The sequence below is a fragment of the Oenanthe melanoleuca genome, chromosome 1, assembly GCF_029582105.1.
Source record: "Oenanthe melanoleuca isolate GR-GAL-2019-014 chromosome 1, OMel1.0, whole genome shotgun sequence".
Classification (NCBI taxonomy): domain Eukaryota; kingdom Metazoa; phylum Chordata; class Aves; order Passeriformes; family Muscicapidae; genus Oenanthe; species Oenanthe melanoleuca.
The window spans coordinates 34,748,350-34,773,453 of NC_079333.1; the positions used below are offsets into that span (position 1 = coordinate 34,748,350).

At 40.3% G+C, this 25,104-nt stretch overlaps 1 protein-coding gene across 2 annotated transcripts in view; it reads right to left on the bottom strand.

The window, feature by feature from the left end:
• NOX4 (NADPH oxidase 4) overlaps nt 1-25,104 on the bottom strand; it is a 99,103-nt gene that overhangs the window by 54,786 nt on the left and 19,213 nt on the right. For both annotated transcript variants that reach the window (XM_056493451.1, XM_056493459.1), the window contains 5 exons: nt 24,245-24,325; nt 20,214-20,439; nt 18,090-18,254; nt 17,913-17,975; nt 3,833-3,893 (listed from right to left, as the gene is read on the bottom strand). In XM_056493451.1, the coding sequence (XP_056349426.1) occupies nt 3,833-3,893; nt 17,913-17,975; nt 18,090-18,254; nt 20,214-20,439; nt 24,245-24,325 (596 nt within the window). The remainder of the gene's footprint in view (nt 1-3,832; nt 3,894-17,912; nt 17,976-18,089; nt 18,255-20,213; nt 20,440-24,244; nt 24,326-25,104) is intronic.

Consider the following 25,104-nt stretch of genomic DNA (forward strand, 5'->3'; position numbering starts at 1 on the left):
GTCTCTAGGAACATACACAACTACAGGATGGTGCCACTACTAAATAAAAATTATACAAATTACCATAGAGCACAGAACAGCATCTGTGCTGTAAACACAGTGCCACATCCATTTGTTCCAGAAACACACTGCAACACATCAGCAATGTTTCACTGCCTTGAGGCATGCAGTTCACCTCAGCACCTCTGAGTGCTGTGTATTTGTTTTCCACAAAAACACACTGCACAGCTTCTGATGCCTGTTATTTCTGCATCATCAATATCACTTTCTGTCTCACACCCTGAAGTTTGTCTGGTGAGTGAGACACATTGTCTTGATACTCTGCCATGCCTTTTTTCACTGCTGTCAAGTTGCTGGATGTGAGGCATGGCCCATGGTCTCCCTTTTTCCCTCCAGAGGTGCCAGATGAAATGTCAGCTTTAAAACTAAACAAGCTGTAGTACTTGAGGCAGCGGCAAGGACAGAAGAGACACAAGGCTGATAGATGACAACGCTAAAGACAAACTAGACAGTAAGTGGGATAAAAAAAACTTGAAAAAATTGTGTTGTAAATACTAAGCCAACAATTACTTCAAAGCTGAAGGAAAAATAGGTACCAAGAGAAGCAGAACAAAACAGGTACTTAGAGGGGATGGCCAGTAACAAGATCAGCTTATTAGCCCATCCATGCATCTCACAGCTCTGACCTGTGCATGAGCCACTGCAGGACCCTCAATGTTCCTGCAGGGTTTAAACACCTTCCTCAGCTTGAGGAAGCCACAGAGGAAGTCAGGCTGGCTCAGCTCTGCTCCACCACCTGCAACACCAACCTGCCTGTGTGCAATCACCACAGATCAGCCTCTGTAAACACATCCCACCCTGGGCACCCAACTCCAACTGAGCCGTGTTCCTCAGCCACAGGTCTCACAGTGCCATGGAATGTTTTGTTAATACAATAGGTGCTGACTTTAGCAGTCACATGTCAGCATAAGGACAGCAATTGCATAATCACACACCCATTTTTAGAAAGATCTATGATAGCTGCTCCCCTGATCACAATATCCACAGCACATGGCAAAAGACAGAAGGAAAAAACCAAATTAGAAACGTTTACATGGGAAAAATCACAACCAGTTGCCTAAACTACCTCCCTCTGAGGCAGTGAGATAAATATAAATATACAGATATATATACACTCTTTTCAATTAATGAAGACAGGAAGGTATGCTTGGGGCCTGGTTTGCCTTATCCTAAGCTAGACATATAAACAGGCCAGAGGTCTACAAAGGAAGCTATGGGAACCATTTCAGGTGAAAATATGTGCCCCAAAGGCATCTGAGGGCACATTGCAGCAATACCAGTGGCTGTGTGTCTGTTTTCTGTGATGAACATGAAAGTTAAGCACTGTACAGTTATTAAAACAAGCACAACATGGGTGAGAAATAGGAGATCTCAGATTTGTATTGGTGCTTACATAATGTAAGGGAAGTTTCTGCTTTTATCCAAATCTGCTTCTGAGGGGGGCAGATTCTCAGCTGTTCCAAGCTCAGACAGCACTATCTCATTTAAATGGAGCATGAAACAGGGTGTCTAGATTACCAGCAAGTTTGCAAAGGTCTCAGAGCTACTGTTTTTGTAGCTTCTTCCTCTCTTACCTACTTTTTTTGTCCTACATCTTCCATTATTCAAATAATTGATTTTAAAAAGGAAACAACAGTACTGCCTGAAAATTTACTAAGCATCACCTAAGCATTATTTCTAGAATGAATGACTTCTCCAAAAGCTGCTTCTTACAGGTTATTTTATTTGAAATCTAAAATTATATACACTGGATTGTGGGCAATAAATTGCTTCCCATCAACAGCAACTTCTCATCAGGAGTCGAAAATACTATTACCCATTTCCTCTTGACATGCAGTTGCTTTCCCAACCTACAAAACAAGGTATTCTATTACATTTTCAAAACCTCAGTCAGTCATAGTTAAGAGACTTGACCCAAAACAACTTGCAGAATTGGCTTGCCAGCAATCTGTACTCCCTCTCCTGTCCTTACAGCTAGTGGCAGGAGATGTTCCTTCATCATATCTCCCAGGTGCAGGCAGCAGAAGCTAAAGCTATCCAGAGAAGAAACACCTCAACTAAGCAGTTCTTCCCTGCATTTCATGGCCTATCTGCACCTCTCTTGTATCCTTTTAGTTTAGGCTTGTAATTGAGTTCTCTGAAATAAATCATCAGGTCTCTTTGGTGTCAGGTATAAACTGTCAGAAATGGGAGATGGCAGTACAAAAGAGAATTTTAATAAATAGGATAAAGGCTGAGAGAATAGGTCATGAAAAGACCTCAAATGACAGTATGTCTCATAAAAACTCCTCCAGTCTAATATCCTGTCTGCAGTAGCAGCCTTTAGAGCATGCTTAAGAAAGATAATAAGGAAAGTGGCAAATATAATAATCCTTCCTCAAACAGTCAGCAGATTAGAGACAATTATTAATTGTCACAGGGCTTAAGGGAATGAGAGAGAGCAGGGCTCCATGGTACTGATGGGCATAAAGGGCTGGATAAACTGTCTGCTTCTTGACAGCACATCTGACACTGGGAGAGATCTCTGCTTAGCAAAACTACCACAATAAATGGTCTCTGTAACGTGACAGTGTCCTGAATATCACACAGTCCAGCCTAGGCAGACCTTCCTTTCAGTGGAGGCTGTAGATAATGACTTGGGAGAATAATGCATAAATGCTACAAGAGAGAATTCACACCACAGAGGTAATCAGAAAATTGTAAAGGTGCCACTTACTTTGGAAAAATCATTTAGCTAGTACTTCTCCACCCCACTTTCCCAAATAGCCTACTGTCACCTCCCATGTAGGAATGATGCTCAACAACAAAAGAGCCATCATTCTGAGGCAGGCCAGAGGCTAATCTGCCCCTGTCTGGCCAACACTTCAAGCAAGCAGAGAAAATCAGGGGGATTATGGAACACGTGCATGTGGCATTACCCTCCAAGCCTTTGCCTGTTGAAGTCTTGCAGAGGCAAGTATGCAGCCAGACTGGAAAGTGCAACAAATATGCATAGACTTACTATCTCTGCATTGGTCTAATCCCTGTTAGGGGGACAAGCTCATTTGACTCAATTCCACAAACACACAGGCTGATAAAAATTAACACCAAGAACATTTCCTCCTAAGATGTGAACCAGACCCTGCTGTGTATCTGCCTTCCTTAGAAGGAAATGCTGTGCTGAGCAAGAACAAAGTCAGGCACTAAGGAATAAGGACAACTATCACTTGAGTGTACAACTGTCACAGGGAGCACCAAATTGCCCTACTCCTCTGCAGGGAATCCTGGCTTACACCCCTGGTCTGGAGGGCATTCAAAGAGCAATGGAAGATCATGGAAGAACATGAAAGCAAACCTGTAATCTCAGTGTACCACAGGCATTAATTGGCCTGGCTGCCATCCAAACTGCTGGCATCAAAATCCTCTTATCTGGGAGCTGCACATTGCAGCATTTCTGCAGACACTGCTATGCACAGAGGCACTGCACTGCACATGGGTAGCAGGCTGCCCAAAAACAAGAAAAGGAGGCAGAAATGGAGGAACGCTGAAAATTATTACAGTGCAATCAGAAGATCAGTTAGTAGCTGGGAAAACATGTTATTTGAAGAAATGGTACATCTGAATAAAGCAGGGATTGCATCAAGAATGTAATAAAAACAACTCTGGGAAAACAGGCATGAACAATCTCTAGTGAGAATACACTAGAGTCAAGGAACAATTGTGCTGAAGCCAGAAAGTGAGAACAGTTCAAGTAAAGGCATTGTCTCTGAAAAGGAATTGTTTTTCTACATACCTGTCCAGTCTCCTACTACTTTTAGGTGGACCCCAAACGTTGCTTTGGTATCTGTAGGGCACTAAAAATATTAAATATATTAAGCACCACTTCTGAGTAACAAAAAAAATAACAAAGTGCATTCAAAGTACAGTTGTTAAGATAGAACCTGGTGTAAATAGGTCATTCCAAAACAGCCACACCAGCAGCTGCACCCTTAAAGAAGCAAGTCTATCATCAACACAGCTGGGGAAGCTAAGAATGTCTAGAATCCATTCAGACTTAACCCTTTCTTCTGGTCACAGAGGAGTTTGGAGGTGTGATTTGGAACAGCCACTTCACTAAGCAGCACTCAGCAAGGATACCAAACACAGAATGGAAATACTCCTCTTCTATTGACACATCAGATGCAGGGATGCAAACTTCACACAATAAGGCCAGTGTTTGCTATGTCTCATTGCAGCATTGTTCAACAAAAATATCAAGATTAATTATCCATATAAAAGCAAGTAAGCAGCCCTTCAGGTGGGAAGTTGTATTCTGGCAGCAAAAAGGTCTGTTCTGGAGACTTCTGTAGGATTTTTCACTCTGGGCATTCCCAGGGCTCTCTGTGTTTCACAGGAAGCTGACTGATTTTCTTACTCAACTATCCACAGCCCCAGTTCACCACATCTTCCACAAAATTGTTTCTTATTCCCTGCTTCCATGAAGTTAATGGCAGAATACTCCTTGTCTCCTGCTAGAATATGTTCTAATCTGTTATATTTTACATCACCCTTATGACTAACTCTTTTCTGCACTACCTTGAAAAGTTATCCCATGAAAGTGAGATTTATTTCTCTTTAGACATTAGGAAACCTATTTTGATACTTGTAACCAGCTATGAGACATCCTCAGAGTTCTGGGAAAATCTCTCTGTGCTGCTAAATCTTACCAGAAGAAACATGCCCACCTGGACTGCATGGAGTGGATTTCCCCCAGTTTAAAAGAGGGAAAGAATATAGGTGATCTAGTAAAGGACCACCAAAGCAGTGAGAGGACTGGATAACCTGACGTTCAAAGAGGGCTCAACAAGGGAAAGTGCTTGGGTAACCCATAGAAGAGAAGCCTTGGGGAGATGTCTGTCTATCAATAACTGAACAAAAAGCTACACAGAAGATGAAGGTGCTCTCTATCTTCAGTACCATGCACAGCAACAAGACAAGAGAGCAGGAGTACAAGTTGTTTCAGGGGAAATTTCACCTGGATATAAGGAAAGTGTCCTGCATCACAGAATAGCAGCCAGGGAAATGGTACAATTTCTCCTGCTAATTCAGCTTCACATGACCCTGGATAACCTCACCCACAGCCCTTGCACCAGAAGGTTGAACCAGATGATCTCCACAGGCCTCTTCTGACTTTCAGACTTGCCTATATGGCTGTAATTTTAACTTTGAAATTTCTATTTATATTTTTTTTTTACTGCACAGAAGACTTATTTTACCCCTTTCATCTCTGTAAACACAATTATAGACTCTAAGCAGTGGCTTTTTTCCAGACTGTTGGAGAATATATTCCAGCAGCTTAAGAAATATTCAAAGGCAGTTTTTCATAAGTTTAATCATGGAAGTGGGTAAATTTTCCTGTGTTATTAACAGACCACTAGGAATGTGTAATGAAGTGCAATGAAAATATTCTCTTATATATTTCACCTTCATGAAATCACAGAATCATTTGACAGCTGAGACTAGAATGCACCTGTGCAGATTGGCTACTTTGATCCCCCTGCCAGAGCAGGGTCTGCAAGAACAGGTGGCCTAGGAGAGCATCCCACTGTGCTTTGAATGTCTCCAGGGATGGAGATGCACAGCCTGCCTGGGAACCTGTGCCACCCTCAGAGAAATAGTGGGGTTTCTCTTAGGTCCAGAGGAAACCTCCTATATCCCAGTTTGTGCTGTCCTGTCACTGGGTGCCTCTGAGGAGGCCAATTCTATTTTCTTCTCCCTCAGTTCAGCTTTCTCAGCCTCTCCTCATACTCAGAGATGCTCCAGTTCCTTACTCATCCTCATGATTCTTTGTCCTTCAACACATCCATGTCTCTCTTGCACTGGGAATTCCAGAGCTTCAGATATATTACTGATCAGAGAAGGGTGACCTCTCTCCATCTGCTGGCAACACCCTGCCTAATCCAGCTCAGGAAGCCTTTTTTGTTGGCTTTCTCTGCTGCAAGGGCACATTGTGTGTTCATGGTCAACCTGGTGTTCACCAGGACCCCCTGGCCACTCTCTGCTGAGCTCCTTTCCAGCCAGACAATTCCCATCATGTACAAGTACCTGTGGTTAGAGCCTTGGCTAAATAAAGCTGTGCCAAACAGCCTCAAATGCATCATGTCCTCTCTGAGGCTGTGAACAAAACCAATTAAAATCATTTTAAAACTGTGTTTTGGCAAAAAACATTCCTATTTTCCCCTTCTGCTTTTAATCTGGGAGCCCTAAGACACAATCCACTGTACTATGTTGAGGGCTACATGCAGTCCCCTACTCCTCCTTTATTGCCCAGTACACTGTCCAGTAGAAAATTATAAAGATTATTCAATCTTAAAATAAATTTTTAAAATGCCACTTTATCTTAGGTCCTTTTCCTTAAATCAACCTTGTTTTCCAAAACTTGAATAGTCTGTAATGAGAAGGGAGAGGAGACATCATTAAACTAAAGGTCACAAGTGCTTTTCAGTAATTCTTTCCACATTTTAAACTTGTTTGCAGCATTCATTTGATTAAAATGATATGATACACAAATTAACTGTTGCAGATACTGTAACTGCATGAAAAAAAAATGTTCATCTTGTTCTAACCTCAAGTGATCCATACCTTTAACAAGTGAAAGATTTTACAGGTATGAATGTCTACATTAATCAGGTTACCTGACAGCATTTGGCCTTTCTCCAAAAACAACTGGAAGCCAAAGGAATTCTGTTAAATTTAACAGAGCTGTGCAGATTTACACCCTCAGAGAAACCAAACTATGTTCTTAGCATTAAAATGGAAGACTTTCCTCAGTATACAATGCCTATTTTTATACAAAAATATTTTCACATTCAACAAAATTATAGTATTTTATATGTAGATAAAATTCAGAGAATACAGGTTGCTCTCCATCTTGATAAAGAAAACAACTTTCCATTTATTTTTTCCTTTTTTCCTTCGATCTAACTTGGAATACAAATGCAAGTTATCACACAGATTGTGCAACAATCCCTGGAGAACTTTATGTTTATAAACCACTAAATTAATTACATTCACCAGTAACCATAGCTCTACTATCTATCTCTATGCCAAGATAAACTGAATAATTTAACTAATTTTTAATACACTACTAGATTAATACATACTTCAAATATATTTTATTTATCTATTTTAAATTGTGATCATGGTTCTCTGTTGTCCTCTGTCTTGCTTTCATATGAATGCAAAGTGAGCAAACTAATTACTGTTAGATCATAGCAGTTCTACTTTATAGCCACTGTATAATGGCCCTAAGCTGCACCAGGGGACATTTTGATGGGGTATTAGGAAAAACTTCTTCACCAAAAAAGTGGTCAAGCATTGGTACAGGCTGTCTGAGGAAGTGGTGGAGTCACCACCCCTGGAAATGTCCAAGACATGCAGATGTGGTGCTTAGGGACACGGGATAGTGGTGGGGATGGCAGTGCTGGGTTAACGATCTTTGCCAACCTATGAGACTCTGATTCCACACAAAAATCAGCTCAAGGCAATGAGCAGTGGGGAAATCTGAAAACTATGGTATGAACATCTGTGCTTCTAGCTTAGAGTACCCTGAATACTTAACATCACTGTTTATCTGCTCCCAGTCAAAACTCCAGTCCAGAACAAGAAATGAGACACACCTTACTGAAGTTATTTTAATGTTATTAAATACTACTCAGTATTTTAAAACATTCTTTTTAGATGTTGGGGTGCAGGGAATGGGATGAGACAACAGCAAACTAGCAAGAAAATACAAATTTAATTCTGAAATGTTTCCAGTTCTGTGCACCTCTACCATAAGAGCTGTGAAGCCTCTTCAGAGAGGTGTTAAGTTTTAATTACTGACTATCACAGAAATGCTAATGCATGCACCAGGATAACACTGAGGAATATCTGTTATCAGAAGAAAGGAGATGAAAGGGATGCCCAAGTTACATACCCCCAGTGGCACTGCAAATAAAGCTCCTTACAAGTTCCAGTGGAAATACTGATCTCAGGTAAACTGCACCACCAAGTAAACATCACCTTCTGCATTTGTGCTGCAGTAGGTGGCCTGAACAGTGACCAAAATTACAAAGATCTGTGCTACAGCTGGAAGAACAAAGTGTCTGATTGGGGGAATTAAAAAGTTCACTGTGGGATTTGTTTACATAAAAGGAAACTCCTTCAAAGAAGTCCCTCACTTTGAGGAAAAAGCCATGATATGATCCTAATAGGGATTTGCAGATATCCTGGCAGGGAATGCAAACAGTGCAGTGACCCTGTTTCCATGCTCCAGCCTGCCAGGGTGAACCAGCTGCACTGCAAACCCTGGCTCATCAGCCCATCCTTGCTCCAGACCCAATGAATCCTTCCCCACACCAAGAGAAACACATCAGAGACCTGGCAGGTTTGGAAAAGAGGCAGAAGTGAGGGGGGAAAAAAAAAAATAAAAATAACTAAACACAACCAATGTATTTTTCCTCCTGTAAAATATAAAAAAAAAAAAAAAAGAAATGAACAGTTTTCAACTCTCTCAACTGACAAGAAAATGTGAACCTTGGAAGCTCAGTAAACTGCAGCTCGTCTGGTTTCATACAGAACTGATACAAACATTCCTAAAATTATTCATTCTGACATTAGAAAATGGAGAGGAGTGATGACAAACACAGGCATGCTATATAAAGGTAGCCAAAAAATAGTAGCTAGACTTCAGTCTGACTCACAGGAGGTGAACTCTGCAACACTGGGCTATCCTTGGTTTAACTAATTAATCCCATATAAAGCAAATTTCAGAGGAAAATAAAAAGTTACTACGTGGACTTAATCTTTTAAACACATTTCTGCCCCAAAGGCTTGGAGAATTTTTAAAATGTCTCTATTTATTTCTCTGTTTCATGTTATTTTACAAATTGGATTTTGGTTAAAAGCTTTTCCTGTTAGAGACTTGGCCTTACAGCTATCCTAATTGAACTGGCAGACATCATAACATCTTGAATGTGGGGAAATCCTAACCATGGAGCATGACTAAAGTATCAGGGGTGCCAGGATGATCAAGGCAAGACCACCATGCCTCAAATACTCATGGCTTCAGCCAGAGACCTGCCACAGTAGAGCCAACTCCCAGCAGGCAGCCCAGCATGCTGCTGCAGTAACATATCCCAAACATTTGCACTTTCCATTGCCATACACTCCTTGCTCTACAGCCTCAGACACCTGCAGCCTAGCTAGTGGAAAAAACACACCATAACACTGCAGGATGCATCACTGGGCAGCTGCAGTTCCAAGAAGGATCATTCTGGTCATCTGGGGTCTAACTTCCTCTGTAACACAAACCACAAACCCACACCCACTAATTCTCCTGAGTCTGGAGTTCAGCATTTGCTAATTCACTCCCTGCAATCTCAGTTGTTAAACTACTCTCAGTGTTAAAAATTACCTTTGTTTTCTTAAGGTCTCAATCTATGAGATGCCTATCTATGAAATCTACTTGATTTCACTCTTGCACCACAAGAAAATGCAAATTTTCAATGTAGTGTTGTCTTAGGGTTGTAAATAGACCAGTACTTGTAAAATGCACACAATGTGGCAGAAAATAAATTGTTGAATATAAAATATGAAATTTCTTCATTTGTCTTCTAGCAGGTCTGTAAAAATCCAACTGCTACTCTTGCTGCTACAGATGCACTACAAAGGTACACTCTTAGAAACTAATCAGCATTTCTTTTCCTCTGCAGCTCAACCAAGGAAAGAAACTTGCTGACTACCATTTCACCCCAGCAGGCACACTACACATCACAGAGCCATAGAATGGACAGAACCCATAGGGACCATCAAGTCCAACTCTCTATAGCAGAGAAAATAAAAATGTTTCAACCCTAGCAATATTTATGCATATATAATTTATGCATCTCAAGTTGCTGGCTTGGGGAAAAAAAAAAAAACAAATCACAACATTTCAAGACACTCAGGATGCAAGCCTTTTTCCCTCAAGGAATAAAAACCACAAGAACAAGGCTCCAAATCCTCCAAGGGCACACAGCAACAATGCACAGAGCTAACAAACACAGGACCAGGAAACTGAACAGCACAAAAAGGTCCAATCATCCCCAAGCACAACAATGGGCCACCTCCAGGCTCATGATAACTGGCTCCCAGTGGTCTGAGATTCTCAGGAAAAGAACAATCTAAGGACCAACAGGTTTTGCAGTCAGATCACCACCACCTTGAGGAACCACTGTGTCCCCCTGAACTCCCCAGTTCACACACTGCTGCTCAGTGTTTGCCAGGCTAAAGCAGAGAGCCCCACCAACCAGATGGTCTTAATTTCAGGATAGCAAGAGGCAAGGCACTTAATTTCCTCTAATATTTTAACTGTATTCATGCTTAAAGCTTGTGCTCAGGTTTTTCTTTTTTTGCTTGTTTGTGTGGGGGGAGGGTGTCATTGGTCTTTTCTGTTAATTTTGATGTTCTCCTGCAGCTCCTAGACCTTGCTCTAATCTGACTTAACAGCTAAACTAGAAGCACTACCTCTGATGGGAGAAAACACATTTCCCTGCTAAAGTCAGTAGATGCTTTTCATGTATTATAAATTTACTTCAATTGAATCAAAAAACTCCAAACTCTGCTTATTAGAGGGATCTGCCACCTTCTGTTTAAAGTATCTACTGAAGGAGAGCTTGGGATTCAGTGAATATGAGTGTAATAATTCCTGTGTTCCCTTCTCACCGAAAAAGATCTAAAAGTTTAAATAAAAGTTAGGGTTTACATAGAGTTTTATATAGACCTCACAATTATTAATCCCCAAACCAAACAAACAAGTCTAAGGAAACACTAAAGACATCTGCAATATCAATCTATTCTATTTTTGTTTTACTTAAATTCTTCATCAAACAGCTGCTAGATATTCTACTTCTATGAAGAGCAGACAAGCTCTAGGGATTTCTTGAGTTTGCCAGCAAGATGCTTCACAATTTCCCTAAACACTTTGCAAATCATCCCATAAAGACAAGTTTCATAACTATTTGCACAAGATATTTAACAAATCTTATTAGAATGTCATCATGTTAGACTTTGTTTTTATTGTATTTATCTGACAGTATGAACTTAGCTCTTGATGTCCTTACATACTTTTTACTCAGGCAACCTTCCAACAATTTTTTCATTTTTTTTAATGAAGTATTTCAGAATTTGGCCCCTAGGCTTTTCCTGTTGTGGATAGTTTATTTCTTAAGTTTACAGTGCAGGGCACATGTTCCTCCATCATCTCCTTATGCAGTACAAAATTCCTGGCTTAGAGAAGTTTAGAGCTAAAACTTCACTGCTAGACTGTTAAGATCTTCACCAATTTGAAATAAACCCTGGATTATCTAGGGATAAAGACAACTCTGGTTCTACAAAACACTGGCTTTCTTTTACAAAAGCAAATGTGCTACTTCTGATGTTGTTTTTACTGAGTATAAAATTTGCTGAGACTTCTGTCAAGGAATCAGGCCCAAAACCATAAAATGTACAGATCAGGGCCACTACCTTGTAATTGCATCATGTCTAAATCCAGATACCAAGTGGACTTCAACAAAGATGCAGAGGTAGTGAGGAAAACTCAATCTACAAAAAAAAAAATCATACCTAAAAAAAAAACCAAACAAACAAACAAACAAAAAACCACAAACTTAAAGGTAGAAAATCTATGATTAAGTAATAGCTCTGAGACTTTCAGGTAAACTATATAACTTGTAATGTACATTCAGAAACTTCCCAAGTAATTCTTCTGTCTATCCTGAGATGGTTAATGGATTTAAGAGTTTCTCTGCCTGGGATTCAATATTACTTTATTAATTTGGATACTAATCAAGCAAGCTTCTTCTTTAATAATATGTATTTGGATTTGAGTGGATGTGAATATCTGCATATGAAAACTTATCCTCTCCTAAAAACTCAGTTTTGACTTGTTAAAAAATGCACACATTCCCTCCACCCTCTGGAGTTTTCTTACTCATACAGAACTGTATGTGGAAGGAAAGGAAGAAACATGTTGCACTACAAATCCTCCTGATGCGATCTGCTTCAAATTAACCATCTGCTCAAAAATATGGAGAACTAGCAAAAGGGCAGAATTTCTTGGAGCTTTTTATTACCAGACTCTTCCAGTTTCTACTTAAATGGGATTTAAAAGCAGATTAAATGCAGCATTAAAGTAGGGGAGGTCAGAGCACACTGTGACACAGGAAAAAATCTCTAGTTTCAAAGAATGTTTCAAACCTCTTGCTGCCAGTAGTTGATCACTGCTTAGCTGTTACCAGAACTGGGATCTAGACACTGAATGAAGAGCCCTCTCTGGAGGGTCTGAAGAAACAGTCCCCCATGTTATTAATAAAGCACATATTTCATAAAGCCTTGGAGTCTCAAGTCTGGGATCTTTGGTTTGGCTTGTTTTGATTTTTTGCTTTTTATGTGCCACTTCCAAGCCACCTGTCTCTATCTCATGAAGCTACTAATCAGTGGATATGCAGAGAATGTCTTATACAGACACAGGAAAACTCAGCAAGTGTTTATGCAAGCTACCTGCATTTAAATATCAACAGGAGTATCTTTAGATATGTGTCAAATGAAAAAAAAAGGCAGCAAAGAAAACTTCAGGATTTTCAGACTTCAGCTCCAAGGAGGCAACAGGGGAATGACAACAGCCAGTGACAGCCAAAACTGTCAAAACTTTGGAATAACAGATCATTTGATGCTGCAATTATGGATGTTAGTTGCAAAACAGAATTTTCCCAAACCAAACCTCAGATCTGAGCCACATCCAAATTTAAAAGGATTCACCTCTTACTCTTGTCCTTATTTCAAGGTCTGTTACAGTCTAAATTCTAAATGAAGTGATGTAATTGTTTCCTACCTACCTTCCACAAGAAAATCAACACTACTGAAATAACAAGGTTACTGAGCTTTATGAGCTGCTGGGAGTAGACACCAGTCTTTTGATAGCCAAGTGGTCTAAACTGCAGCTTGTGAGAGTTTGTGCTTTGACTCTGTAGTGGATTCAGCAGAGACCTCATGAGAGAGCCCAGGACATCTTCTGAAGCACTTAAAATCTGCAAAACACAAGGGCTATTTCCATGAGGCCTACTACTAATCACTGCTTGCTAATGCAAGAAATTCCAGAAACACAGTGGAAAAAGTGCCTTAAGACACTAACATATTCTAAATAGGACTCTGCTTCTGATGCCATACATTAGCAAAAAAAAAAAAAAAAAAAGGAAGCATGCAGTCATGGATTCATGCTGCTGCAAATCATCAGTAACACAGCTAAGTGTCTGGAAAGAGAAGGAACTCAACACTAAGGGGAAAATGCATGATAGAGATAGATGGAAAAAAAGTAATTGCAAGCCTTAATCTCTTCTTGCTCCTACAGGTTAAAACAAAGAGCCACCAGAACAATGTTGGAGAAAATGAACACTCTCCAAAACCTTTAAAAAGAAAAAAGGTCTCTAAAGATTGATTTAGGCAATTACATTTAAGCTATATTCCACAGCAGACAAGTTCCACACTTTCCTCTAAAAAGTGTAAAGAAGTGTCAGTCTCAGGAAGCAGAGCATGTTTCTCTGGACGGTCTGATCTCCAGACCATACCTTGCACTTGATCTGAAAGTCAAGTCTCTTTTAAAAAGCTCATCAAGGGGAAAACAACCAAAAATAATTTCTCCATTTACAAACACTCAACTAAAGTATTTATACGCAGAACATAATTCTCCTCACTACAGATGAGAATATCTTGGACCTGACTGTACTCTGCTCAAATTCAAATTCAAGATGCAATAATGCCCTACCCAAAATAAGTAAACTGGACAGGAGCACATATAGGACTGAAAATGTGACTCACACTGTCTTACACAGCACAGCAACAGATATGTACAGTTGTGTTTAAAAAAAAAAAAAAAAAATGAAAAAAAATCATAGAACCTGCTAAAAAGAAAACTTTTTGTGGAAATGAAATCAAAACAATGGAGCAACGAAGGCACTAAGAAGTGAATGGCACACTATGCACACCTAGAGCTGCCCAGCAGGTCACTTGCAGGAATCCCAAATATTGGGCCATCTCTCCATGACCTTTCCCAGACCTCCCAAAGACAAGGAGTCACACTAGTGAACACTAGTGAGAACAAGTCACCAGTGAACAAAAACCAGTAGAAACACCCTTCAAAAATGGAAATCACACTGCTCATGAGAGAAAACTGGTATTTCCAAGTGTCTGAACAATGTACAAGTGACACTACCAGAGGGTTGAGGTGGGTGATCCTCCTTTATTCAGCACTGGTGAAGCCACACTTTGAGACCTCTGTCCAGTGTCCAGTGCTGGCTCTCCACCACAAGAGAGACATGAACATACTGCAGAGAGTCCAAAGGCCATAAAGACAATGATGGGACTAGATCACATCTCCCACAAAGAAAGCTTGAGAGAGCTGTGACTGTTCAGCTCTCACTTCTGGAGAACAGAAGGCTCAAGGGGACCTTATCAATGTAAGGCACCCAAAGGCAGGGTGCAAAAAGGATAAAGCCTCTTTATGCTCACTTGGTTGCAACTCATAGTTCTCCCTGGCTCTGGACTAAACACATGGGAGCATTGCCAGAGTGGAATGGGAGTGGGCTCAGGGCCTTTACACAGCCTCCCTGTGTGTTCCTCCACCCTGGTGTTATGTAAGAAACTGAGCTAAACTGTAAATATTACACAACCTCAAAAAGGGAAGGGACTAGTAAAATATCTCCACAACTCCTCCATGCTGACTCACCCCTTCCTTTCCACTTAAGGTTATTACCCACATTTAGGAGTACAAAGATATGCCTGAAATGGTCATTTCTTGTCTCTTAATCATACTCTAGGCACAGTGAGATATTTCACCAGTGTGAACAGGACATCACATAGAGCCTGAAGACAGACTTTTTAGCATAGCCTGTTGCAATAGGACACAGGGTAATGGTTTTAAACTGAAAGAGGGCAGATTTAGACTAGAGATAAGGAAGAAATGCTTCACAATGAGGATGGTGACACATTGGAGCAGGTTGCCCAGAGAGCTGGCAGATTCCCTACTCCTGGAAACATTCAACATCCCTGAGTTGGAAGGGGCTCTGAGAAACCTGATCTAGTTGAGGATGTCCCTGATTATTGCAGGGGGTTTGGACTAGTGGCCTTTAGAGGTCCCTTCCAACCAAAGTGTTCTATGGTTCTAAGCATTCTCAGTCTTCCCTCCAGCACTGCTGCAGTCATTGCTGAAACCACTGAAGCAGTGCACTTCCAGTACCTGAAACCACACACACCTTTCATGAATTTCTTGCTGTGGATCTGAGCCCCCCACCCCATCACCAACCTAGAAAAATAACCCAGGGATTACAATCATTCAACAAAAGAAGCAGCAATAGTGTTCCAGCTTGCTTGGTAACCATAAGTAGGTCAGATGGGAGTGGGAAAATGACTGTGCTAAGCTTTTGCCTACAAACTCTACCAACATTGTCCCACTGCTGGCATCATATTAAACAATGAAAAAGCCTTCTAAGCAGGACATCAGCCCACAGCATATTCTCTGACCTAGAAGGACATGGAAATATATCCCCTGCTTAGGCTGGGTAAAAATATTGTCATAGATCTAGACACTTAGAGTCCTCATTATGCTGTAAAAGTCATTTAACTAATGACAGCCTTTCTCCAGTAGAGTTAATGCTGTAGCAAAATACACTTGTGGCAACTCAGTGATAACTTCATATCTTGTAATAGTTAGAAAATATAGGTGATCTTGAAGGATATGACCACACTTAAGTGGAAAAGATTGAGCATGAACAGAAATTGCCTGGCCTAGTATTCAAGGCATTGTGCATGAGTGGAAATTGCTAATTTTTATGTTAGATATTTAATACATAATTGTAAAATTTATACAAATTCTAATTTATCAACTGCAATTGCATATTGAAAATATACTGCATATTATCTGTATATAACCCAGGACAATGACTTATTTATGTTCAGTGAGAAAACTTCAAATTCACAACAAGGGATCAATTCTCCATAGCTCCTAGCACTAGAAGTTCATGTACAAAAATAATTTTTCATAACATGCATTGTCATACTCTGCCATTATAAATACTGGATGAATTCTCAATTCATGCAAGGAACCTGACATCTAATTCAACTTCATCTTATGACCTCACTCAGTAGGTCTCTGTCAGCAGTCTCTTGTCTGACAAAACTCTCATCTGAACTAAGCCAAATATTTTTTATGACATTATTTCTAAAAATTAAAACCACAAAAATCCATTGTTTTAGCAGTGTCCTAATATAAGAAGACTAAATCTTTCTATATGAGTTCCAGTTTCCAAACTGTGCATTTACTAATAATGATCAAATTATTGCCATCATATTAATTTTGACCGAGATGGACAGTGAAAAATGAGGAACATGATGTTTTAATATTAACATTTAAATAAGATGTGCTGACTGGTACAGACCAGCTCTATAGCTATACCAGGGCAAAATGAATGGAAAGAGCTACCCAATACTTAAAATAAGTTCTTGAAATTTATGTGCCAATCACTAATGTAATAAAATGTAAATAAATACTGACAAAACCATTCCGCATAAATTCATTTATGCATGTAATTTTTCAACATTCCATACCAAGTAATCTTCTTGCACTATACGGTCTTAAAAAGTGGACTACTTCCACTAATAACAGATAAATAACACAGTTGTCTGGTTTGTACTGGTAAAATGAATAACCATAAAAACTTTGCAAAAGTGCCATTAATGCTTCACCAAGCTATACAGAGGCAGCTTCCCTTAAGTGAGATTCATTTCCTGGCACAAAATTGATTTTAGGTGGAATTTAGTGTGGCTGTGACTCCTAGCTCAGCATACAGATAAGTAAATGAACAAACCAAAATAAAACACCCCAAAAACCCAAAGAACTGGACCTGGTTGTGCCCTCTGAATATCAGGAATCTCAATTGCTCTACAGCACTAGCTATTACTCAGCAGGAATAAAATATCAGTTATCAGTCCAAACAAAGCAATCAAACATGAACATTTATCTACACAGTCTTCTTGAAGAAGAATGCCCAATTCAGGCAATCCAAAAGCATTTATTGCCATTGGAAAGAAAAGGCTTCCACTAATACTCAACCTCAGACTCTGCTTTTGTAGCAATATAGTCAGTAAGTACAGCAATTTTTTTTTAGCAGAATCTACTAGGTGTCTGCACTATGTATTCCCAAAGAACTGCAGATCTATTTATACACAATTGCATATTATTCCTGTCTCTACAGGTTTCAGTTCCCATTCTAGACCAGCTGAGTAAGTAGTAATCCTAACATTCTATGACCTCACTGATACATCACTTTTAGTCATCAATACATCTCTTAATATAAAAATAAAGCAGATGACAATTTTAGAAGCTTAATTTTTTTAGCTTGATGTTTTTCTGACTTTGAAAAAGGTAGTCACAGAAATGTGTTCTCCTTGAAAAAGGAAGGTGGCAAAAGTCCATTACAATTTGCGCCCCTTCTGTATTAAGGTCTAGAAATATGGCTAAAACTTCTTTTATAAAATAATTTTCAAAATCACATGGATTTTATTGATTTATTTATTATTGGTTTCCACTTATGGAAGACTTTGAAAAAAGTTCACATTTTCTTTTTCTCAGCAGTGGAGAAAATTAAATATGTATTGAGTACTGTCACACATAATAATCATGCCATTTCATATTCACTGGTACCCTCATAAATGAAACATGAGCTCTGCTGGAAAGAATTGTCACCTTGAGAGAAACAAAGACCATTTGCTTGCCAAATACAAATAAAAGAGAAAGTACAGAAAAGAACACTATTTCTTACCATTGTAAGAGTGAATGGATGGCTTTCCAGGGCAGACACTCTTGGGCAGTGGAGAATAACATACTGGAATAAAATGGTAGAAAGGATACATTCAAAACATTCTGTGATGGGGTACAGCCATAGCCATCCCTACAGATAATGGTAGCAAAGTGATGTTTTGGGGGCACATTAACTCACCTGGCCAGGCCTGGCTTCAAAGTGATCCTTGAGCATCCTGACCTCGAGGACATTGGCGGGGTGGGCCGTGACGGAGGTGATGGTGACGGGCTTGTTGCTGCGGATGTAGCGGTACAGCCGCTCCACGCAGTACAGGCACAGCGGCCCCGAAATCCAGAGCCACGTCTGAGGGACAACACAAACACCACCTCAGGGACTTCCAGCCTCCTGCTTCCTGTGCAGTGCCTTCAGGATCTCGCCTCACATCTAACAGCCACTGAAACCCAAGTTTCTGTGCAGAAACCCACAGCGCAGAAACCCAAGAATGTTCCAAAGCCTTCATCAGTCCAACCAGCAGCATCACCCACAAGCACAAGCAATTTCAATCATAAAACCCATCAGGAAAAAAAAATGCTAATGACCTCATTAGCTGCCATGTTATTCTGGTTTTATGCAGTTAGATTGCAGCTGGTTTCAGCAGTGAAAGAAACAGTACCAGAGTACTATGCAACTGGTTACATTGATGGAAAAATGCTGCCTGACTCACAGTATTATTTAACTATTACCTTCTTATTGTCATCTCAGGTTCAAGTAAAAACCTAAGAAAGCTGCATTCTTGTGCTATAGAAATTATGCTGATATAAAATCAGAGAGAAATAAGCACCTTTGAATCACAATCCATTTGCTCCCATGGAAGGTGTGTATGCTGGACAGGAAATGCCCTGGAAGTGCCCATTTCTCTGCACTGATTATATGGGGAGTCCTGGGTGACTGCTCCAGATGGAGACATTTGTAGCTGCTCAACTAAACCCCAGCCTAAGAGTCAATCACCGATAGCTTATGGCACACTTATCCACTAATTCCACATCTGCTCAGTCATTCAAACTGTGGCACTGAAGTGCCCTCAATCCTCATCCATCTTCTGTCCCTTCCCAATTTCTGACATTACATATCAAAATCTCTTGCATCTAGCAGAGCATTTACTTTCAACAAAGCCTTACAAGTTTCAGTAGCTCACAGCTTTTTATTTTTTTTTTTTTTTTTAAGTTGGTATTACAATATTTCCAAATCCAAAAAAGTCCTAAGTGGTGTTTCAAAGCTGTCAGGAGAACAGTGAGTAGCCATTTCTTTCCATGACTCTAAAGCAGGCATCTTAAGCCCCTAAGAAGACTCCTTGCTGTCCTGTGGGTCATAAGGAGCCACTGATGCTTATCATTCAGGAGTATTACCATAACAAAATAGCAATCCAAAGAGCTTTCTGGGAAGAATTCAATGTATAGAATTAACTGTTTCTTATTAGGATTACATGCTCCATATAAAAATGGTTTCCCAGTGCAGCTAGAAAGGAGGGCACATGCTCAACAGAAAACAATGGTGGTAATAATAAAGAAAAACTCCTGTGGGGTCTGTTATGGGACCATCTCAAATGGTGGGCCTTGGGCTCATGAACTCCATATTTGCAAGCTTCCTCAGGCTACTTGCTAATACAGCCCAGCTCATTTTTTCTCAAAAGAAAAGAGAAAATTTTGGATGAAGAAAAAGCTGCTGCCACAAAACAAAGAAACAAAAGGAAAATGGGAAACAGAAAAAGAAAAGGCTTTTCTGTCCCCACTGTCATCATACTCATTTACCCATGCCACATACAAAACAAGCCTGTCTGCAAACAACAGACTATAAAAGCCAAACCACAACCAACTGCAACCCAGAAATGAGTATTAGGACTTGCATCCGCATGGTAAAAAAGAGAACAAATGGAGCTTGATTATTTCAATTAACTGCTGCCACACAATGCTTACAAAAGGACCTTACAAAATGTTATATAAATGTTTGCTCTGAAATGCTAGGCTGTAAAATCACATTTTTAGCAGGATCAATACATCTCTTATGGTGTTGTTCAAAAAAGAACATTATGGCCAATCTCTTGACATTTTTTTCACCCTTTCTGTTCTATGCATCACATTGTAATGCACTTCAGGGTTAAATACAGATTGTTTTTGCCCCACCAAACCTTTGAATGCCTCAAAAGGTTTTAATAATATTTTCCATTATTAAAACATCTGGTCTGGAAAAGCAATAATTAGTGGTTATGGCTGACTGAAAGGCTTGGCAGGGCTTTTAATACCTGAAATGTGGGATCATACAGACCTCTGGGAAGTGCGACTGGAACCTGGGCTCCTCGGAACAAACTCTCACAAAGCTGTTTTGTACAAAGGGTTCTGCTGCTGGCAGGTCCCCTGGGAAAGGCTCAGTAGCAGAGTCAGGAACCAGCTCCTCAAAAGCCTTTGGCAGGGTCAGGTTCTGGAGTGTTTTGTTGGGATTAAAGCAACCAGGAGGGTGCTCCTCTAAATTGGTCTGGTACTTGAGCACTCCCCTGCAGGAAAATAAAAACAGTAAAGACACTGAAGTAGCAGTAAACAGCAAACAACTTATCTTCGTTCAGAGAAGACTTCAGAAAGCTGTCACAAGCCTCATCTTCTGTTAGAAATTTTATTCTGCTTGCCTTCAGGACTCTCAGTGAGATTGAAACTTTGCAACAATAGAGCCTTCTGTCACTAGAGGCAAGGTTTAACTTTTCCAGCTCACTTGGCACTCCCCCACTGAACAGCCTCAAGCTTAATACTTCTTGAAAGGGAGAAAATATTGTGGGGGCCTTGAAAAAAAATTTAAAAATCACATTTCCAATTCAATCACACACACAGGCTGTTTTCACCCATCCTCCCTACAGTCAGCAAGCCTTGTTTTTAAGGCAATCTTTCAGCAGAAGTGGCCTAAGTTGCCAAATCAAACTGCAGGAATGTTCCCACTACTTGTTGTTTATCAGGTTTGCACACAAATAGAAGGAGAAAAGGAAGTCCTGCATGGTAGCCAAGGAACCTTCCTTGCAAATTATTTTATGAGGTCCATCCTTATTTTATTTTTCCTCAAGCTAAGTTAAATTTACAGTAAAATGAAGTGAGAACTTTGAAGCTGCAGTTAGAAACTCTGAAGAAAGAATTGGAAACCTAAGACAACTTGGGATATCTCAGCACACAAACAATCCACTGAAAACAGGGAAGAACAGATAATAGTAGTAATAAAATTCCTCAGAAGTACTACTTGTTTCCAAATCTAGATTTGATGACAGTAAAACCACAAGGAAGAGTATTAAAAAAAAAAAAAAATAAAGCAGCTGAATGCCACCTGTAGAGGCTGGTGCTAGGTGGGAAATGAGGCATACTGAGGCAATGCCCAAAGGCTTGTTATGAAGGCTCAGCTCAAGTATGCAATCAAACGTAAGGACAGGTGCTCCCCCCTCCTCTCCTCAACATACACACAGCAGCAGCAGAGTTCAATTCAGAGGAAAGAGAACTAGGACATCTGCAATATTCCCAACCTAAATGGGCTCTGACAGGCTACTGGCAATCATCCCTACCAAAATGCACTCCTGACAGCTAGTAACAAGCTTCCTACATGGTCCAGTGAATCATGTCAGCTTGGAAGTTAAGCCTGCTCCGTCTTCAATTCCACATCTGACCCTGGGAGATTCATGGGAAGTGTCCTTGCACCTACACCCATGCTTCTGCCTGCATTTACTGCTCAGTCATGCCTATCACTTGCATCTGGCATCACTGCTGGTCACCACATATTGGCAAAATGACAGATACCCCTTGCATTACACTAGTTCCCTGCTCCATAAATATTATGTTGCCACATGGATTTAGCTGGAAGTCAAAGCCCATGCAATATTTTCCCAGTGAACCTGGCTTGCAGCCTGCCAGCAACTCCCAGCTTCTCTCTTCCCAGCACATCCCAAAAGAGGATAGCCTTGAGAGAAGCTGCAAACATGAGCAGCCCCTCCAGTGATCTCTGGTTTATTTAACCTGCTACAAACATGCTAGCTGAGAGGCAAACAGGGATTGGAAAGCTGCAGCTCAATAACTCCCATTTCTGAAGCTGTCAAGGAAAAGTAAGTTTTACACACCCAAGACCAGTGCCCAGAAAGGTCGAGCTCTGCACTGAACAAACAAACCACTAACATGTGACAGATGAATCACATCACTTCGTATATTGCTGAGAAGTGGTTGGCTGCCTGAAGGAACAGTTTAAAACAAAACAAGAATCCAGCAATACTGCAGAAATACTTAACTCCTAAGACAGGTAAAACCTCAGTCAACCTGCCTGCACAGTTCAGCTGTGGAAATGCCTTGCTCTGTACAGAAACTGGCTATGGGTCTGCAAATCTCTAAGACATCCCACACAGGAGTAATTTGGGCACCTAAGTATGGATATCTAAACTTCCTTTATTCTTAAAGACATCACAGAATTGTTCAGGTTGGAAAAGACCTCTAAGAACATAAAGCCCAACCATTAACCCAGCACTACCATGTTCACCACTAAACCATGTCCCTAAGCACCACATCTACACATCTCAAATACCCCCAGGGATGGTGACTTTATTGCTTCCCTAGGCTGCCTGTTCCAGTGCCTGACAACCCTTTTGGAAAAGCAATTTTCCTTAATGTCAAATCTAAATCACCCCTCATTCAACTTGTGGCCATATCCTATTGGTCTTTTCAATACCACTAATGGAGCCAGGAATCAGTCCAGTTCACCTCAATGTAGATCTCTGAAACAGCAAATTACATGAAACAACCTTCAGGCTCCATTGGCTGCATTTATCAGAACTCATTAGACCATAATGGGAAAGACACTGAGAAAACATGTAGAGACCTACATTTAGGCATCTTAAAGCTGAACTGACTCCCACTCTCCATGACTCATTCCTCTCCCACTTCTGACACTCAGTTCTTTCAGATTTGCACTGAATACCTCTGTAATTCAATACTAAGGAGGCTGCATACCAGAATATGCCTGTTCAGTGCTTGCTGTATTACTGCAGCCTTGGTTTGCAAACTTGGTAAATGGAACATGGTTAGGAAAACAATGGGCAAAGGATAATACTGTGAAGGAGATTAATTAAACTGCATGTGAAAAATACCCCTAAGGCAGTGACTGGAACAGATTGCCTAGGGAGGTCAGAGGATCTCAGTCACCAGATGTTTTAAAGAATTTGACAAACACCTGTCAAGAATAATTTAGCAAAAGTTCATCCTGGGCTAGGATGGGGAGAACAGATTAGATCCATCTTCCCCATCTATAAACAAGCACTATGCCTTTGAAAAAAACAAAAGAAAAAAAATAACAAACCACAAACCAAAAAACCCCAAAGAAACCAAAAAAAATCCCAAAACAAATAATCCAAAAAAACCCCAACAATCTCACTGAGAACTAAGGAATTGTGTGCAGAAGTTTCATTTGTTTTGAATTCATTATTTCTCAAACAGCATATTTTATTCTGCAACATATTCCTTGATCTTGCTAGGCCTAATTCCCTTTCCAAGTTTACTTTAAGCAGCAGGGCTCAGCGTCACACACTCAAGCACTCTGTGTTTTAGTGGATATTTGATGGCATGGAGAAATAAACCTTATTCAAATACACCTTCCCTTCTCTACACTCTGCTTCTACAACCACAGAGGAAACTCCAGAGTTGTTAATGGAACAGATTTTCACAGAATCATTGAGTAGTTTGGGTTGGAAGGAGCCTTTAAAGGTCATCTTGTCCAACCTCCAACCCATGCAGATGTCTGTCATAACTTCTGGAAGATGCTTTACCTTGCACAGAGATCAGTTTGTTTGTGCCTGATACAGATCTGACCATCAGCTTCATGGCACATAAACATTGGTTTGATGTTTGTGAAAAGAAGAAAAACTAACAAATTTTGTAAGCAAAGAGAAAGAGGTAATTAGTGAGATGCCATTCCCTCCCTCTCCTTTGGAGTCAAAAAAGGAGATAGAAAGGAAAATGTAAGGGATGAGCAACTTTGCTTCATATTCAAACAGGTAAGAGAGAGCAGAAAAAGAAACAACTATGTTTTCTTGATTTCTCATCTGACACTCATCAATGGAAATGGAAAAGGAATAATCTTGAAAGTGAAGAACTTTGTGCTAGCTGGCTATAACACACACAAATCTCCAAGCTACAGCCTGATCTTTATTTAAACACACACCAGAGGACAATGTCTTGTCCCAGAGCTGGCCCACTGTGCTCAAGCAAGCTAGGGAAAGGCAGCAATCAAGGAAACTGCTCTTTCTAGTTGTGCTTCAGGAAAAGTAAAAGTATTTTCCATTTACTTACCCAGAAACATGCAGCATCAGCAGCATATAGAAGACAAAGAAAAGGTTGTGTGTATACCAGAAGATGTCATAGTTTGAAACCCTGAAAAGAATAAACCATGGTTCAATGCTGTTTCAACTCAGATGGAATCACTGCTAATGAAAAGCAGACCTGTGCAAACAGGACATCATTATACACTACACAGTCATGCAAAATAGCCAAAAGCCCAGAATGTTTTCCCACAGGCACACTGTACTTGCACACAATTAAGTGTTGAGAAGAACAAGTGACTGGCAGAGAAGTAACAAGCTGAGAAGGAGAGGTAAGGGTGTAGAAGTAGAGCCAGGTGGAGAACTTTCCTCAAACTGGGAGACTTGACTGCTTTCACAGCTAGGTAGTGTCCACAAGATCCTTATAGCTGGAATAGTTCTTCCACCTCCAGTCTCAAAACTCAACCTCCTTACAGTGAGTGTCACCTTGCATTCTCCCTGCTCTTAAACAATAGAGTTTAAGGTGTCACTAAGGCTGCAGCACACAAACAGGTAGCATGGACAGCAGCAGAAGGGCCAGTGGGAAAGCTAAAAAACTTGTGAGGGTATGGAGTAGAAGGAGATATAGGAAGAATAGGACCTAGAGAGGAGACAACAAGAGCACAGGTAGAGAATTTTCAGGGCAGGAAGCCACATACATTAGTGCTCCAGGGCTGATGATCTTGGGAGGAACAAGAACATTATCAGTGTGAGATCGGGAGAGATGAAGAGGAAAGAGCACTTCCTTTAACCAGTAATTTGTTAGACAATATTTAAAAAAAAAAAAAACCCAGACCAAAGATAATACCCATCTGGAACTGTTTTCTGTTAAGCTGGTTTGGGGTTTTTTTT